This window comes from Pongo pygmaeus, chromosome 20, assembly GCF_028885625.2.
Source record: "Pongo pygmaeus isolate AG05252 chromosome 20, NHGRI_mPonPyg2-v2.0_pri, whole genome shotgun sequence".
Taxonomy (NCBI): domain Eukaryota; kingdom Metazoa; phylum Chordata; class Mammalia; order Primates; family Hominidae; genus Pongo; species Pongo pygmaeus.
Genome location: NC_072393.2, coordinates 43,912,268 through 43,929,546, shown reverse-complemented (window position 1 = coordinate 43,929,546; position 17,279 = coordinate 43,912,268). Strand labels below are relative to the sequence as shown.

The 17,279-nt window shown below is 57.9% G+C and overlaps 2 protein-coding genes across 7 annotated transcripts; one reads left to right on the top strand and one right to left on the bottom strand.

Annotated features, from left to right (window-relative positions):
* Positions 1 to 3,344: 3,344 nt before the first annotated feature.
* Positions 3,345 to 12,667, bottom strand: SPRED3 (sprouty related EVH1 domain containing 3). Of its 5 annotated transcripts, none has more exons than XM_063657677.1 (6): positions 12,441 to 12,667; positions 10,775 to 10,955; positions 9,141 to 9,309; positions 8,967 to 9,043; positions 6,477 to 6,620; positions 3,345 to 5,783 (listed from the first exon to the last, which is right to left on the bottom strand). In XM_063657677.1, exons 2-6 carry the CDS (start codon positions 10,949 to 10,951, stop codon positions 5,118 to 5,120), a joined length of 1,233 nt encoding a protein of 410 aa, XP_063513747.1. In that variant the 5' UTR covers positions 10,952 to 10,955; positions 12,441 to 12,667; the 3' UTR covers positions 3,345 to 5,117. The 5 variants fall into 5 exon arrangements, with proteins under 5 accessions (XP_063513747.1, XP_063513749.1, XP_063513746.1 ...); XM_063657679.1 differs by having other exon boundaries at positions 10,868 to 10,955; XM_063657676.1 differs by having other exon boundaries at positions 12,445 to 12,667.
* Positions 12,668 to 12,759: 92 nt separating this feature from the next.
* Positions 12,760 to 17,044, top strand: GGN (gametogenetin). Of its 2 annotated transcripts, none has more exons than XM_054462583.2 (4): positions 12,760 to 13,082; positions 13,450 to 13,511; positions 13,996 to 15,971; positions 16,862 to 17,044. In XM_054462583.2, exons 1-4 carry the CDS (start codon positions 13,049 to 13,051, stop codon positions 16,977 to 16,979), a joined length of 2,190 nt encoding a protein of 729 aa, XP_054318558.2. In that variant the 5' UTR covers positions 12,760 to 13,048; the 3' UTR covers positions 16,980 to 17,044. The 2 variants fall into 2 exon arrangements, with proteins under 2 accessions (XP_054318558.2, XP_054318559.2); XM_054462584.2 differs by lacking the exon at positions 12,760 to 13,082 and adding an exon at positions 13,239 to 13,297.
* Positions 17,045 to 17,279: the final 235 nt, after the last annotated feature.

The window sequence follows — 17,279 nt, the reverse complement described above, 5'->3', positions numbered from 1 at the left end:
TAGAACTTGTTCCTTAAGGGCAGATATGAGTAACCCCATAACCCTGTTTACCCCAAGGCAGGACACTTGGGGGGCTATTTTTTGACATAAATCAAATGTTAAAAATTACCCAGAGGTGGGCCACAGTGGCTCACACCTGTAATCCCCACCCTTCAGGAGGCTGAGGTAGGAGGATTGCTTGAGCCCAGGAGTTTAAGACCAGACCAGGCAACATAGTGAGAACACGTCTCTACAAAAACATTTTTAAAATTAGCCAGGCTTGGTGGCGTGCACCTGTAATCCCAGCTACTCGGGAGGCTGAGGTGGGGGGATCACTTGAGCTCATGAGTTTGAGGCTGCAATGAGCAGTGATCATGCCACTGCACTCCAGCCTGGGTGATGAACTCAATTAAAAAAAAAAAAAATTGCTCCAGCCAAAAACCTGGACTTACAATCTTGACTCCTCTCTTTATCTCAAACCCCATACATAAATCTTTGGGTTCTGTTTACAAAGTAGGCCCAGCACCTGCCCACTTCTCCACCCTTCAGGGCCGTCACCCTGGGCCTGTCTTGTCCGCCGCTGTCTTGTCCTGAACCATCACAGCAGCCTCCTCTCTGTCAAGCTGTCCCCCACCCCCTCCTACTCTGCTGACCACATGCAGCGGAGGGAGCCTGTGAACTGAGTCAGGTCACATCCCTCCCATGTTTGAAATTTCCTGTGGCTCCGTCTCACTCAGGGTGAAAACCTAAGTCCATTCAATGCCCTTCAAGGCCTGACAGATCTGCCCCATCGCCTCTCTGCCCTCATCTCCTAGCGCTCTCTTCTCTGCTTCCTCCCCTCTCAACACTCTAGCTCCCTAAAGCTCCTCAGACTTACCGGACACACTCCTGTCTCAGGGCCTTGCACTGGCTGTTCCCTTTACTTAAAATACCCTTCCCTGCAGACATCCCCAGAACTCCCTCACCTCCGTCAGGGCTTTGTTCAAATGCCAGCTCCTGGCTAGGCGCAGTGGCTCACATCTGTAATCACTTGGGAGATTTCCACCTGGAATCATTTGGGAGACCAAGGCGGGTGGATCACTTGAGGTCAGGAGTTCGAGACCAGCCTGGCCAAAATGGTGAAACCCTGACTCCACCAAAAATACAAAAATTAGCCGGGTGTTGTGGCACCCACCTGTAGGCCCAGCTACTCAGGAGCCTGAGGCAGGAGAATCGCTTGAACCCAGGAGGCAGAGGCTGCAGTGAGCAGAGATCGTGCCACTGCACTCCAGCTTGGGTGACAGAGTCAGACTCCATCTCAAAACAACAACAACAACAAATGCCAGCTCCTGAGGAGGGTCTAACCTGGCCACTCTAGCTAAAATGGCATGTATCCCCCATTCCCACTTTTTTTTTCTTTCTGCTTTCTATCATTTCTAACATATTAAGTCATTTACTTATTGTCTCCCCTACTATAAAGCTCATAAGCTCTTTGCAGGAGGGACTTTTGTCTGTTCTGCCCACTGCTTTATCTCCAGTGCTTTCAACAGGGCTTGGCACATAATTAGGTGCTCAATAAATGCGCTTGTTGAGTGTCTTATAAAACTCAGCTTGAGGGTCTGATGGGAGAAGGGAGAATTTAAGTAGGAGGCTGGTTTAGCAGTTCAGGAAGGTGAGTGGGTGGGGTGCACAGAGGCAAATAAATAACACAGGCTGAGACTTTGTCACAGACATTTCTTGGAGCAGATCTCATGCCCCCTCCCCCGATGACAAGGCTGGGTCTTTGGCCCCCATCCTCCCCCACCACTTCAGCCTGCACTGACATTAACAATATTGAGGTCACAGACTGGCTTAGAATCAAGATCAGGAAGATATATGTTGGGGTGCCTCCCCCAAATCTGGGGGCCAAGCATCCGATCTGAGGGGCAAGCAGCTGGGAAATTGGGCCTGGGGGCTCCAGGGTCTGAGGTCTGCCTGGCTCCCAGGGCGGCCCTCCATGCACCCCTGATTTGGGGGCAATGAAGGGGAATCATGGATCAGAGGTGGGTCTCAGCAGGGAGCAGGACTGGGGGACCTGGGAGAGGCGCTGCTGGGAAGTGGCGGCCAGGGGACCTTTCCCCAGCCCCCACCGCTTCATCTGCAGATCCCACAGCACCGTACAGCACTCTGGTCCCCCGTCCCACCCCTCCCCAAAACGAGGTAGGTTAAGAATGGAGCTTCCCCCCCGCCCACCACGGAAGGGGGGAGACCGAGGCACAGAGAGGGGCATGGGGACCCAGGCTGCCCCAGCTCCCAATCCCTCCGCCCTCAGCTCTGGTGGGTCTGACAGTGATGAGAGCTGGGCAGAGTGGGGAGGGGAGAGACACCCCCGCTTTTCTCTCACCCATCCCAGGGTCTGGTTGGGAGTGCTGAATCTCACAGGTTCCGGATGTAATAAATAGTTAATAATTTAAAGGAAGAGACAGAGGACCTATCCCTTGAACCCCAACAAGGCCATCCAAGTCTGGGTAATGAAGAAAGGTTAAGTGCACAGTTCCAGATGCTTGGGGCCAGATGCAGGTCCCAAGCCCATACAACATTGAGACTGTCTTGCTCCAAGACCTTGAGGCCCCCATACAGGACACCAGATCTTCAATCCGCTGGAAGCCCCATTTCACTTGGGGGAAAAAAAGCCTGTGGCACCCCCCCTTGCACAGAAGAAGAGACTCAGTGGGCCAAGAAACAGGCTTTCAAACTTCCTGAAGCAACTTCTAACTCTAAAGTGGAAGAGAGCCTGCAGTGGCTCATGCCTGTAATCCCAGCACTTTGGGAGGCTGAGGCAGGTGGATCATGAGGTCAGGAGTTTGAGACCATCCTGGCCAACATGGTGAAACCCTGTCTCTACTCAAAATACAAAAAATTAGCCGGGTGTGGTGGCACATGCCTGTTATCCCAGCTACTCGGGAGGCTGAGGCAGACGAATGGCTTGAACCCGGGAGGGGGAGGTTGTGGTGAGCCGAGATTGTGCCACTGCACTCCAGCCTGGGTGATACAGCGAGACTCTGTCTCAAAATAAATAAATAAATAAATAAATAAATAAATAAATAAATAGGAAGAGAAGGGGTTAACGGAGGGGGAGAACATAAAAGGTGGGACTTGAACCTGGACTAGGAACTAAGGTTGGGCTTGAAGGAAGTCTGCAAGGCTGGGGGCTGTGGGACAGCAAAGCCATAAGTAGCCTGAAAGTTTCCATTGCACACACTTCTTCTGAAGTGTGGCCAGCACACTGGTGTGACTTCCAGCTCCTCGAAACCCTGGGCTGTGTGCCTTCACTTAATGAAGACCCTGCATAATCATCTGTGACAATGCTGGGTCCTAGACGTGACAGTGAGGGAGCTCCTACTTGGTTCTTTTTTTTTTAGAGACAGGGTCTCACTACATTGCCCAGGCTGGTCTCAAACTCCTGGTCTTAAGCGATCCTCCTTCCTTGGCCTCCCAAAGTGCTGGGATTACAAGGCATGAGCCACTGCGCCCCAGCCTGGGTGGTCCTACAATGAGTTCCAAATGGTAGGGATCCCACCCTAAGACAAAGGGGTAATTCTGAGGATTGCTGGGGGCTTGGGCTGGGATCCTTGGGACCAGAATTCCAGAGTCTGGAACCTTGGGGTTTTGGGGGCCTATGGATGGCAGGATTCAAGGGGCAGCAGGTCTCCGAGGTTGGACAAGTGGGGATGGGGGAATCAGGTGTAGAGGCAACTTGGGGTTCATCAGGCTAGAGAGGTTTGAATCCAAAGAAATCTGGGGTCTGAGGGTGCTGGGGTCTTGGTGCACCTCGAATCTGAATGCCTCTTGTATGGAGAGACGAAGGTCTTGGATCAGGAACAATCCCAATGTTGTAGGGTCTTGAGCCTTGCATTTGGGGGTCAGTGGCACCTTTGGGGTATTGGATCCAGTGCTCCTAAAGTACCTTGGGTTTACTCAAGGGCTGAGGGCCAAGGGGGTCAGAGGTCTGGGTCACCATGAGCATCCCCTCTTCTGGGAGCTGGACTCCCAGCCCTTAAGGGGGTGGGAATCTGTGGGTAGAAAGAAGCTGAAGATTCCAGGACATTTGGGGTCTCAAAATCCAGGTCCAGGAGGGACTGCAAGAGAGGGCTATTTGAGAACTCAAGACCAGTATCTCGGGTCCTGAGGTGTTGGTGGCCTTCAGTCGCACATCTGAGGACCCCAGGCACCTCTGAGTCCTATAAATGATATCCAAAGCTCCTGAGAACCCTGGCTTGGGGGTGGGTGGACCTATGGAGGTCTTTGATCCCTGGCTTCCAGAGCATCTTGGTGTCTGATATCTGGATCTTGGGGGCTCTGGGACGGGTCTCCCAAGTCATTTTGGTAAGAGAACATCTCGTGTTTCAGTATATCCGAGCACTCAGTGCATCTTAAGAGTCTGGGGTCCCAGGGTGTCTGGGAGTTCCCTGGACATCTTAGACTTCAGTGTTCCTGGACTGGAGGCCAGGTCTGTGGGCACTAAGTCATGGGTAGATTTGAGGGGCAGCATCTGGAGATTCCAGAGCATAACAGAGTTTCAAACTCTGTTTGAAACTGTCTCAGGGGTCCTGCTGTCTCAGGGGTCCTGGGACTATGAGAATGTCTCAGATGTGGGGGCACCAGGTCTTAGGTGAACATTCAAGAACTGTTTGTGGGTGACTCTAGGTCCTATGGTCTCAAGATCTGATCTGGGAGTTGAATAAAGGCAGAGCCAGGTATGGGCAAGTCCTGACTAATTGTGGGGCTGTAATCTGAGGGACATGGTGCCAGGCGTGACCTGGGTCTAGGTTGTTCATTTCAACAGGGACCTGCCCTTTCCGAGATCTATGCGCTCCCTGGCCTTTCTGAGATGCAAAGTATGGGGACGCCTGGAGCCTCCTCGTGGGGTGTGGGGGTGGGGGAACGCCAGAACTCAGGACGCCTGGGACCTCTTAGACTGACATCCCAATGAAGCTGGGGCTGGGGTCTCTCAGTCCTGGGTTTGGGTTCCAGGTTCCAGGTCTGAGATCTCTCAATCCAAACTCAAGCTCCAAGTTCCGGATGTGCCTAGGTTTGGGTTTTAGGTCCGAACGGAGTCCGGGGTCCTGGACCCTCAATTTTGGGTCCTCGGGCCGGCTAGGGGACCCACCAGGCCGTCCTCACCGCGCAGCCTCCTCGTGGCGACCCCCGCAGCCAGCGCAGCCGCATCGCGCTGCGACCCAGTGGCACGCGCGCAGGGGCGCGTAGCAGCAGAGGCAGGGCACTGCCAGGGAGAGCGCGGCCAGCGCGGCCCAGCGCGCGGCGGGGCGCGGGTGGCCCGGCTCGCAGGCGCACGGGTCCGAGAAGTCGCCCTCGGCGTCCGACAGGCAGTGGTAGAGCAAGCTCTCGGCGCACCACAGGCAGCTCAGACGGCGCACCAAGAGGCGCCCCGGGTCCGGGGCCTCTGCGCAGCGGCCGCCACGCCCGTCTGCTCTGCGACGGAAGAGCGCGCGGCAATGCACGCAGCGCGCTGCCTCCTCCGCCTCCGGGGAGGCCTTGGCAGGCGCAGAGGCTGGGCCCGGGCCGGGGGGTGGGCGAGCGGGGGGCGCTGGGGGCGCAGCCTCGGTCAAAGGGGCAGGTAGTGCCGCTGGGGGCCCCAGGGCAGCGCCCCTCAACGCGCCGGTCTTGGCGAAGCGCACGACGCAGGTGGACAGGGCGAGGGGCGCGGGTGGCCCGGAGCGCCGGTAATCCTCGTAGCCGCGGCCGCCCCACCCCAGGCCCCCTGCCCCTGCCAGGGGCTCTGAAGGTTCCGGAATCCCCGTGAACGGTAGAAGCGGAGGGTAGCTCTGCGGGACGAAGGGACAAAGAGATCAGAATCCATCCCAGTCTTAGCCTCAAGGATCCAGTTCCCTAGCGCACTCTTGGATCTGGGATTCAGATTTTCAAGACCCCAGCTTGCTTCTCTCCCAAGGTCCCTCAATCCCCACTTTTCTCCAGGGACAGACAGAGGAATCCACGCACCAACCCCACACCTTTAAGGACCCAGAGGCCGAAGGTTCCCAGTCCTGTCCTCTCTTAAGATCCAAGAGCCCCAGCTCCCAGCCCCCTCTACCTTGAGATCCAGAGGTTCTGGACCCACCCACCTCCTCCTTAAAGGCGCAGGAGTTTGGTTCCTGGGCCTCTTTTACTCTTCTGGGTACCGACTTTCCCACCCTCCTCGTGAATTTAACAGTCCTCTTCCAGGAGTTCCCCAAATATACACTCTGAAAATGGTCCTAAACCTCTCTGGACTTCGAAACCCCTCAAAATCTCCAAGAGCGCAAGGAGACACGGGAAGCCCGCACCCAAGCCTCCTAGAAACCCAGGCCTCCAAGCCTCTCCCTATTTCCCCGCCGCTTTCTCCCAGTCCGGCCCAGTTATCAGGTCAGCCATCCCCTGGAATCTGTGTTCCCCACCCCCCCGGGCCATGGCTCCCGCTCCCTTCGGGCCCCGAGTGCACCGCCCCATTCCCCCTGGAGCCCCAGGCTCCCAGGTCGCACCTGAGCGGAGGAGCGGCGGCGCTGGGGGGGCGTGGTAGGCCCGAAGCCTGAAGCTGACTCCATCGTGATGACGGGGGCCGCAGCGGCGCTGGGAGGAGTCTCCTGGCGGCTGTGACTGGAGGAGGAGTCGCTGTCCACGTGGGACTGGAGGAGATTGGCGGCCTCAGCAAGGGGACACGCCCCCGCACAGCCGATGCCCTCACATAGACCCCCTCCCATTGAGAGCGAGGGCTCTGGGGCCAGGAAGACCTGGGTTCAAACCCCGGCTCTGTCACTGACTGGTTGTGTGACCTCCGGCAAGTGAGCTCACCTCTTTGAGCCTCAGTTTCCTCCTCTGTAAAACGGGGATCCTAAGAGTACCTATTCATAAGGATGCGGTTAGGGCCACTGTCAAGGGCACAGCATATGCCTGAAGTACTGGGAGAGCTGGAAATGGTTATTGTTATTTTTGTGGGACTCTTCTCCTGATCTAATCAGCTCGCCAAACCTGCAGAACATCTAATCGTCTTCCCGCTTCTCAGAATCCCTCTCCCCTGGGCAGCCAGCTGCCTTCCTCTCTCACTCCCAGCCCCACACTGTTATTGGGGCAGTCCCGCCCACTCCGAGTGCTCCCCTTTCCATGCAAAGGAGCCTCTCTTCTGAAACTAGCTGAAACGACTTCTCAGACCCTTAGCTTCCTTTCTGCCACTTGGACATAACTCCTACCTCATCTGCACACTGCCTTCAATAGACATTCATTGAGCACCCACGATGTGCCAGACTCACAAAGACCACTGTGCAGATTCCAGAGGGGGCCTGGACAGCAGAGCATCTTTCCCGGGTAAGCGCTCCATGGATGCGAACTGTCTGCAACTGCTGCAGCCCCACTTCATGTCCCATGACCCTGGAACCCTCCCCTTTTCTGCCCAGGGAATCAGTTTTGTTCCTCCATGTTTTAGGCAACTCCCACGGTTTCCAGCAAGTGCCAAATTGCACCCGATATTATGTGCATTCATTCATTCCGTTTATTCAACACATATTTACTAAACACTTACTGTGTGCCAGGCACTGTTTCAGGCATTGGAGACACAGCAAGAAACGAACAAAAGATCCTTGCCGGCCTGGAGCTGACATTCTAGCATGGGAGATAGACCATAAACTAACAGATAAGAAAATAGGCCGGGAAATACACCTGTAATCCCAGCAATTTGGGAGGCCAAAGCGGGCGGATCACAAGGTCAGGAGTTTGAGATCAGCCTGGCCAACATAGTGAAACCCCGTCTCTACTAAAAATACAAAAAAATAGCTGGGTGCCTGTAATCCCAGCTGTTTGGGAGACTGAGGCAGAAGAATCCCTTGAACCTGGGAGGTGGAGGTTGCAGTTAGCCAAGATCGTGCCCCTGCACTCCAGCCTGGGCAACGGTGCAAGACTCCGTCTCAAAAAAAAAAAAAAAAAAAAGATAATAGTATTTTCAGAAAGGAAATAAGGAAAATGCCTTAGAACATGGGAAAAAATTAGCACTAGACAAGGGGCATTGGCAGATTGCAATTTTAAATGGAATACTTAAATTTAAATACTCAGGGAGGCCCTCCTTGAGAAGATGATATTTGTCTAAAGCCTTGAAAGAAACAAGGGAATGAGCCACGAGGAAATCTGGGAAAAAGTGTTCCAGGCAACAGCCAGTGCAAAGGCGCTGGGGCAGGGCTGTGCCTGCCATGTTAGAATAAGAGTGAAGAGGCCGTGTGGCTGAAGCCGAGTAAGCGAGGTGGCCAGACACACAGGGCCACATGGCATGGGATCTCATATGCCACTGTAAGGACTCTGTCCTTTACCTGAGTGAGTTGGAGCCCTGGGAGGGTTCTGAGTGTGGGAGGGGCATGATCTGACTCAGCTGTTGATAGGAATCCTCTGGCTATGTGTGGGGGCAGGAGGGAAGGAGTTGACAGTGAGAAGCTATTGAGATGGTCCAGTTGGGAGATGAGTTTGGACGGTATCAGGTTGGAGGCAGATTGTGATGGCTTGGAAAGTGGAACCAATATCTGCTGACAGATGAGATGAGATGCATAAAAGATAAGGAGTCAGGGATGACTCCAAGATTTAGAGCCTGAGTAACTGGAAGCATGGGGTTGTCATTAATTTGTTCATCCATTTACTTTCAATATTTATTCATTTTTATTGTTTATATATATATTTTTTAATTTTCTGCCTTTCCACACTAGAATAGAAGGTCCAGGAGGAAAGGAACTTTTTGTTAACTGATGTAACCCAGTGCCTAAAGCACTGCCTGGTATACAGAAGGTACACAATAAGGACCCTTGAATGAATGTGTGAATCATGACAGGGCAGAAAGACTAGAATAACTGGGATTGAATTGACACTCATAGTTCCGGCCCAATTTTGTGTACCCGGTATGTGGCATGGTGCCTGCTACACAGTAGGTGCTCAAGAATGTTCGTAGAATAAAAACAAAACCCCTGCCCTCCCAGCAGAGAGGCATCCTGGACACTCACCGTCAGAGGGCAGGGGGTCTCTGCAGTATCCTGGGAAGGAGAGGAGGAGGAGGAGGAGGAAGAGGGAGTGAGTGAGCCTGGGGCAGGGAGAGAGGCAGAGAGTGAATTCCTTGAGCCCAGCTTCTCCTCCTGCTCCCAGGCCAGCCCCCAGTGTATATCACCTGGGCTGCTCACCTCGACCCAGCGCGGCCAGCGCAGCCAGCAGGCTCTTCTGGAACTCATCAGCCTCTGCAGGGCTCTGAAACGTCAGTCCAAACTTGCAGTCACCCAGGCTCCAGTGGTGAAAGATGGGATTCACTTTGTTGTAAACCAAGCCTGGCTTCAGGGTACACTCCAAGGTCGTCTGAGGGGCAGAAGGAAAGCAGGGTCAGACACCCCAACCCAGACATGCCTGTGACGTCTCCTCCATCACCAGCCCCTATACATACCCTAGTATCTTCTCACAAACCTTATTTCCCAACCCTAAGTGTAACCCTGAACCCTGATCAACACAGATACGACTCCCCAGTTTTACTTGTTTTGTTTTTTGAAACAGTCTTACTCTGTCACCCAGGCTGGAGTGCAGTGGTGTGATCAGGGCTCACTACGGAATCAACCTCCCAGTCTCAAGTGATCCTCCTGCCTCAGCCTCCCAAAGTGCTGGGATTACAGGCTTGAACCCCCACACCCAGCTACACCCAATTTTACTGAACACACCTCTGATGCTCAAATATTTTCCCAACCCCTTGATCCCTACATTTTCCTAATACCTCCCTCTGATGTCCCTGTAGAAACCCCGAATCTTACTGAATGGCCCAAAACATTGTTAACCCCTTACTGATAGCCCAACATCCCCCCTCTGGCTCAACAATACTTCCCAGACTTTACTGAACATCTCACAATATTATTGTTAATCCTCTTCTAATAATAATCTCTGGAAACTTTACCCAAAAAATGTTCTCTCTCTCTCTCTCTCTCTCTCTCTCTCCAGATGAGCTCTCTCTGTGTTGCTCAGGCTGGTCTCAAACTCTGGACTCAAGCAATCCTCCTGCCTCAGCCTCGTGAGTGGCTGGGATTATAGGTACTGTACCCAGTGCTTACTCCAAAATAGTCTTATTAAACTTCCACAGATTCCCCTTCAGATGCTAGCCAACACCCTATTGATGTTCCCTCAAATCCTTGCCTAGTATCACCATATTCCTTCACTCCATTTCAAATCCCCCCACTGACTCCTGCTCTGAAACAAAACCTTTCCCCCAAGCCTTTCACACAATCCATATCTTTCTACTACATCCCTAGCTGAAACTGATTCAACACTGTCCTTCCACATTGTGCCCGACAGCCCAGTTATTCCTGATGAACCCATGTATAGAATTGTCAACCATCTCTAACACTTTCAAATGGACCCCAGCAAATGCTTCACTATACTTAGGGCAGACAGGGGCCAGGTGGTGTAGGGCCTCGTGGCGAGGATCTCTGAGCAAGATGGAGGGTTTTGAGCAGAGGAGGGACATGGTGTGAGTCGGGGGGAGGCAGTGCCCCCTGTGGAACAGGCTGGGGTTGGAGCGGGGAGCAGGAGCAGTACAGGGAGACAGCGAGGAGGCTGCTGTGATAGTCTGGCTGGAAGTGGCAGTGGACAGGACCCTCCTAACACCCCATGTATCCTGCAATTCCCAACTCTTATCTACAGGACAGATATTCACTCCCAAACTTCACACCCCAGCTTGATTCCTAGGCTGGGAGGCAACCTGACCTCTGCTCCACACGCCAGCCCCTCTCCCCTCCCTCCCCAGGTCCCTACCCTCCCCGCATGCCCCAGGGTGGCTCACTTTCTGGTCCCGGAGGCGCTCCCCGTGGATGACGTAGTGCCCCTGGCGGGCCCCCCCCTCGGGCCTGGCCCCTCGGACCCGACACACGCTCACCTGGCTGAGGCCCCCGCCCCCTACAGGCAGCCAGCCCCCACTGGAGTCATCTCGGGCCATCACCACAGCTCGGACCCGCACCATGTACCTGCAGGAGGTGGGGGAAAGGACAGGGACAACACAGTCATGAGCTCAAATCCTGCTCTCCCATGGAATGTTCTCTCAACCCTCATCTCCCCTCCAACTTCATTTCTCACGTCCGGGTCCACTGCACCCTAAGCTAGCAATACCCACCTTCAACCCCATGGCCACCTTCTTCCACATGGTTCCTTTCTTCCTCATGCCATCTCTTCTCTCTCACCTCTATCTTCTTCTCCATGTCTGCCCTTTCTCTCTGTACCCACCTTTCCCCCATCTCTCCGTCCCCACCCCCATAGCCCTGGTGTTGCCCTCCCCTCCCCCTCCTGCTCATCCCTATCACCCCCTTCTCCTCCCTCAGCACATACCCACAGCCCCACCCAGTGCTCCCCCTCACAGCTGGGTGCCTGCGCATATATATTTTCTCTGGGCCCATCAACTCAGCTCCCGTTCTCCCAACCCTGCCTCCGCACCGTGTCGTCCAGGCCACAGGCTGGGTGAGAAACCCAGGCTCTTTCCCCCCCCCCCACCCCTTCCCGGATTTATGAATGAGACCGGATGCAAAGCTCACTGAGTCACCCAGCAACGGGAGATGGGCAGGGAACAGGGAGAGAACCAGAAATGGCCAGAAAGAGAGGCTCAGAGGGAGATGGAGGCAGAGGAAGTCAGAAACGGGCGACCGAAGACACATCCAGAGAGCATTTCATTCACAAAAATCAAGGCTGCTGCCTCAGGCCCCAGCCGAGGGAAGCCAGAGGGGAAAGATGGGTTGGGGGGGCAAATTGATCCTTCCTCCCTCTTCCCTTCCCGCCCCCCAGCCCCAGCATCCTTCAGAACCATTTTACCCCGCCCCCCAGCTCAGGGGACGTAGCCCTCCGCCCAGTAATCGGGATCAGTGCCCAGCCCCTCACTGCCATCCAGCACAGGGACCCTGGCGTCCCAACCTTAGGGACTCGGACGAGCTCTAGCCCCCTCCCCCACCTGCAGGCTGCTGGGTTTCCCCAGCCCTTCGGGAGGGGAAGGGGCGGCCGCAGCGCCCCCAGCCCCCTTTTCTCAATGGGATGGGATTTTGTGAATGAGCAGTCACGTGACGCTGCTTCCTTTGTCCGCCCGCCTCCCCCGACAACAGGTGAAGCAGGGAATGAGGGCAGGGGTCCCCCCAGGGCCTAGCTGGAATGGGGCACTGGGATTTCAGGGTGGCCTACGCTCCCCACACATCCTGTGTTCCCCGGGGGGAGTGGTCCTCAGCGTTCCTCAATGGTGAGGGTCCAGGACGGAATTTTGTGAATGGGGCATCCTCGGAGAAAGTCCAGACCCCACAAATGAAGACTGGTACCCGAATGGCTGCCGCGCAGTTTGGGGGGTCCCCGCTCCCTAGTCCTCCCAGCCGGGGCCTTGGGGCGCCTGGGTGGGCAGAAGGCGCAGCGCGGTCCTGGCCGCCCCCTCATCGGGGCAGACAGTCTGTCAGCCCCCGCCCCCTCGCCCCCCTCGGCACCTGCCTGCGAGGCTCCGGCCGGGCTCCGAGCGGCGGCGACGCGGCCTCCTCCTCCTCCTTTTCGTTCCGGCTCCCTGGCTGGCTCCGGCGGCGCTGGAGACGGGCACCGGGAGCCGGGGCGAGGGGGGAGGGAAGGGGAACCTGGAAGACGGGTGGGGGGGGAAGGGGCGGCTTGGGGGAGGGGTAAGAGCGAGGCGGGCTTACTTGCCTGCTGGGTCCTAGAGCCCGGCACTAGCTCCAGAGAGCAACCCCCCAGCCCCCATTTTCTTAAGATCCAGAGGGGATCCCCCACTTTTCCACCCATCTGCGCCATTGGTCTCTAATGCTATGAGGAGGGGACAGGGCCAGGGACAGGGACTGGTCTCAAGGTTCTAAAGAGGCGGTGGTCTACGTTGTGGCTTCGAAATAGGAGGGGCTGGGTGCCTGGCAGGGTTCGATAAGGGGTGGGGCGAGAGGGGAGCCTTCACAAGTGGGTGGGGTTGGAGGGCCTGGGTATAAGGAGGTTTGGATGCTGCAGGCGAGGACTAGTGCGTGCGTCACGAAGGGGCGGGCCCACGGTGGATGGGCCTTCTCGGCGCCCCGGGGGAAGGAGAGGGTCTTGGGAAGCGATGTTGCCGGGTCTTAAAAAGGTGGAGCTTAGAGGTAAATTGCCTTAGGAGCGGGGCAGATGAGAGGTCCAAAGGGGAGGAGCGATGCATCGGTGTTCGCGTGGGCGGGGCCTCGGGAGGGCATAAGGAGAGGGGCGGAGCATTCTAAGGGGGAGGGGCTAAGGAGAGCAACCCAAAGGGGTGGAGCTTAGAACCAGAAGGCCTGGGGGCGAGGAAGAAAACCTCGGAGTATTTCAAGGGGAGACCCAGGTTCGTAAGGGGCCGGGCTCCCGCGGGCTCGCAGGAGGGCGGGGCCTCGAGCTCCAGGGGCGGGGCCTAGATCTCGGGGTCCGCCCTCGTTGTCTCGCCCACTTGCCTTCACCCGCACCCCCGTTCTTTTCGGTTATTTTCTGCTACGGCAGTTCCCTGCCCTGCCCCCGGCCCAGGGGGCCGCGGTCTGAACTCTGGTCGGCTGGAGGACTCGGTGAGTGGGCTCCTCTGGGGGGAGGCGGGGCCAGGGCGGAGCTTGGGGACAGGGGTGGAGCTTGAGTGTAGATGCCAGCTAGTAGATAGACTTGGAGCGGGAAGAGGTTTAGGGGTGAGGCCTGAGGATCTGCCGCTGCCTGGGAAGAGGGCAGGACCCAGGTGCTCTAGAGAGAGGCGGGGAGTCGGAGAGTTAGAGGAGAGGATTGAGGGATCAGCATGACCAGCCAAGGGGACAGGCATGGAACCTTAGTACATAATGGGGCTGGTACTGAAGTATCTGAACAGCAGCTGTGTTGGGGACATGGGAAAGAAGGCGTGAGTGTCGAAGGTCGGGGAACAGGAGTGCGACCTAAGGACTTCTGCCTGATCGGATCTTGGAGAACAGGGGCGGGGCCGGTGCAGACGCATTAGATCAAGTACAGCCAGCCTCGTAGGGTCCCCACGGCCCTGGCAGGCTGACTGGAGTAAATTTTTCTGACCAGTCTCCGAGCTCCTTCAGAATGGGGAACGTACAGTCGGAGCCATCCGCGGGCGGGGGCTCCCGAAAAGAGCAGGCCTCGGACCGCGCCCCCGACTCCCGCCGGACGTCCCTGGTGGAGCCCGAGATGACCTCCCAGGCCATGCGCCTGACTCGTGGGCTAGGTGTCTGGTTCCCTGGCAGCGCCGCACCCCCGGGACTCATGGTACCCCGGGAGCCCCAGGCCTCACCCTCGACCCTGCCCCTCACCTTAGAACGGCCCTCTCCAGTGATGCCCCCTCCTGAAGAGGCGGCCGCGGTCTCTGCACCACCCCCGGCCCCCGCGGGGACTCTGCTGCCCGGCCCGTCTAAATGGCAAAAGCCCGCGGGCACTCCAGTTCCCCGGATCCGCGGCCTGCTGGAGGCGAGCCATCGCGGCCAGGGCGACCCTCCGAGCCTCCGCCCGCTGCCGCCGCCGCCGCCGCCGCCGCCGCCGCCGCCGCCGCCGCCGCCGCCGCCGCCGCTCCCGCCCCGGCAACTATCCGTGAAGGACACTGTCCCGAGGGCCCCATCCCAATTTCCGCTGCCCCTGGAGCCTTGGAAGCCGCCACCACCATTACCTTCTGAACGGCAGCCGGCGGACCGCAGAATCACTCCTGCTCTGGCCACACCCGCCTCAACCCCCATAGAAAGCCAGGCTGGGCCCGGCAACCAGGGCCAGACGGCCGGCAGGGATCGCGGAGGGGCGCCTCCCCAGGCGGGCGAAGGCGAAATGGCCCAGCCTGCGGATTCCGAGTCCGGTCTGAGCCTGCTGTGTAAAATCACCTTCAAGTCGGGGCCCTCTTTGGCCCCTCCGGCAGCCTCGAGTTGCTTAGCAGCCAAAGCTTCGCTGGGGGGCGGCGGAGGCGGCGGCCTCTTTGCTGCCTCAGGTGCCATCTCTTACGCCGAGGTCCTGAAGCAAGGGCCCCCGCCTCCTGGAGCCGCTCGCGCCTTGGAAGAGGTTTCTCGAGGGGCACAGGAAGCCGAGGGAGGTGATGGAGACGGCGAAGGGTGCTCTGGTCCTCCCTCGGCGCCTGCGTCCCAAGCCCGGGCCCTACCTCCGCCACCCTACACCACCTTCCCAGCCTCGAAGCCCAAATTCGACTGGGTTAGCGCTCCCGACGGCCCTGAACGCCACTTCCGCTTCAACGGGGCTGGCGGAGGCATCGGGGCGCCGCGACGGCGTGCGGCCACACTCTCTGGGCCTTGGGGCTCCCCTCCGCCACCACCAGGGCAGATGCACTCAGCTCCCGGGCCCCGGAGGCCCGCACCTGCCCTGCTGGCGCCGCCTATGTTCATCTTCCCGGCACCCACCAATGGCGAGCCCAGGCGCCCAGGGCCTCCAGGCCTGCAGGAGTTACCACCGCTGCCACCGCCCACGCCGCCGCCCACGCCGCCGCCCGCTCCACCGCCCACGCCACCGCCCACACCGCCGCCCACACTGCAGCCACCAGCGCTCCAGCCAACGCCGCTGCCGGTGGCACCCCCGCTCACCCAGGGCCTGGGCCACGAGGAGTCAGCCCTGGCTCCCACCCCAGCCCCTGCTCTGCCCCCAGCCTTAGCCGCCGACCAGGCCCCGGCCCCGGCTCCGGCTCCGGCCCCGGCCCCATCCCCGGCTCCAGCTCCCACCGTGGCTGAGCCCTCGCCGCCTGTGTCCGCGCCCGCACCCGCGGCTGCGCCCATCAAGACCCGCACGCGCAGGAACAAGGGTTCCCGTGCAGCCCGGGGCGCGACCCGTGAGGATGGCTTGCATGGAGATGGTCCTCGCGAACGAGCTACAGCTACCGTGCCTGACAGCAGCGGTGGAGGGGGTGGTGGCAGCGGGGCCTCTCAGACTGGGGCAGCTAACACCCGCGCTGCGCGCCACTGGCCGCCCTTCCAGGTGCTTAACTCCTGTCCCTGCAAGTGTTACTGCCGCCACCAGCCACACCATCGCCGCCTGCCACGCAACGTCTCTGCCTGGTGAGAGGAGGGGAAAAGGGACAGGAGGGTGCCGAACCCCAGACTGCTGGATAGAGTCCTACTCAGCCCTTTGGCTTCTGACCCTAAAATGACCCGTGGCCTTCCTCTCCGCCACATCTCAAACCTAGCTGAGCTCCCACCCTTCAGGACCAAGAGGACCCTTGATCCCATGCTGACCTTTGACGGGAAAGGGGAACACCCTGGCCCAGCCCTATGGCATCCAATCCCTAAGTGGACTCTTGGCCCTCCTGTACCTCTCTCGGAACCATCAGAGAGGGAGGCTGGTCCCAGCTGGCCTGACCCTATACACTGCCTTGACCCTGTCCCTGAGGGTATCAAGGAGGACCACGTCCCAGGCCACTCAGGGATGGGGGTGAGGGGATGACTTCTTGGAACTAAATGGGGGTAGATGCAGGCCTCCAACTTTACTGGGCACAGGGGCAGCCCTGGACTCCTGACCCCTCTAGCCTCTGGCAACTTCTCCTGACTCTGGGACTCAAGGCTTCAGCCACCAGAGGGCACTGATGTCCCAGCCCTTGTGCTGGGGAGGCTCCTCCTGAGTCCCACATCCAGGGGGGACACTGCATCCTCCGGCCACCCCCTACCCACACTGAATCACCAGATCTGGCCACTGGGGTCTGATCCTGACTCCTGGGAGTGCTGAACCACTGGGAGACTGCCCTGGACCTCTTGAAGCTTAGCTGGGACACTCGACAGTCCTCAGCTCCCTTTCCTATTAAGCGGCCACAGCCCTGCCCTAAACTGCCTTTGGGATATTCCAATATGGCCTTCAGAAGCTTCCTTATTCACATGGAGACGGGGAGGCCCTAGAAGGGCTAGAGGCCTGGTCACATTGCCAGGCTTTGCTGACTCTACCCTCCCCCCCCTAGGCTGAGCACATCCACCAACCACCTGGGCGAGCCACCCTGGGTTGCCACCATCAAGCTGGCCGGCTCTCTGGTGGCCGGGCTGGAGCACTACGACTTGCAGGCCACCCATTCCAACTAAGTGTAGTCGGCTCAACACCCTCCACCTTCCCCTCCATGCCAATAAAATAACCAATTCAGATACCAGCAGCCTGTCAATCACTCGCCAAGGCAGTGGGAAGGGTGCAGCAGGGCAGGCTCGCCATTAAAGCACATCTTGGAAACAATCGCCAGGCTGGACCACAGCAGCAGTAACTGAGGTTCCATTCACCCAGCACCCAGACTGATGGGCCCAGGGCGGGGGGTATCTGATTCCCCTTAATCCATAAGCCTCAATTCTGAGCTGACCTGGTACCAAGCTCACAGGCTCAGCACAAACCAC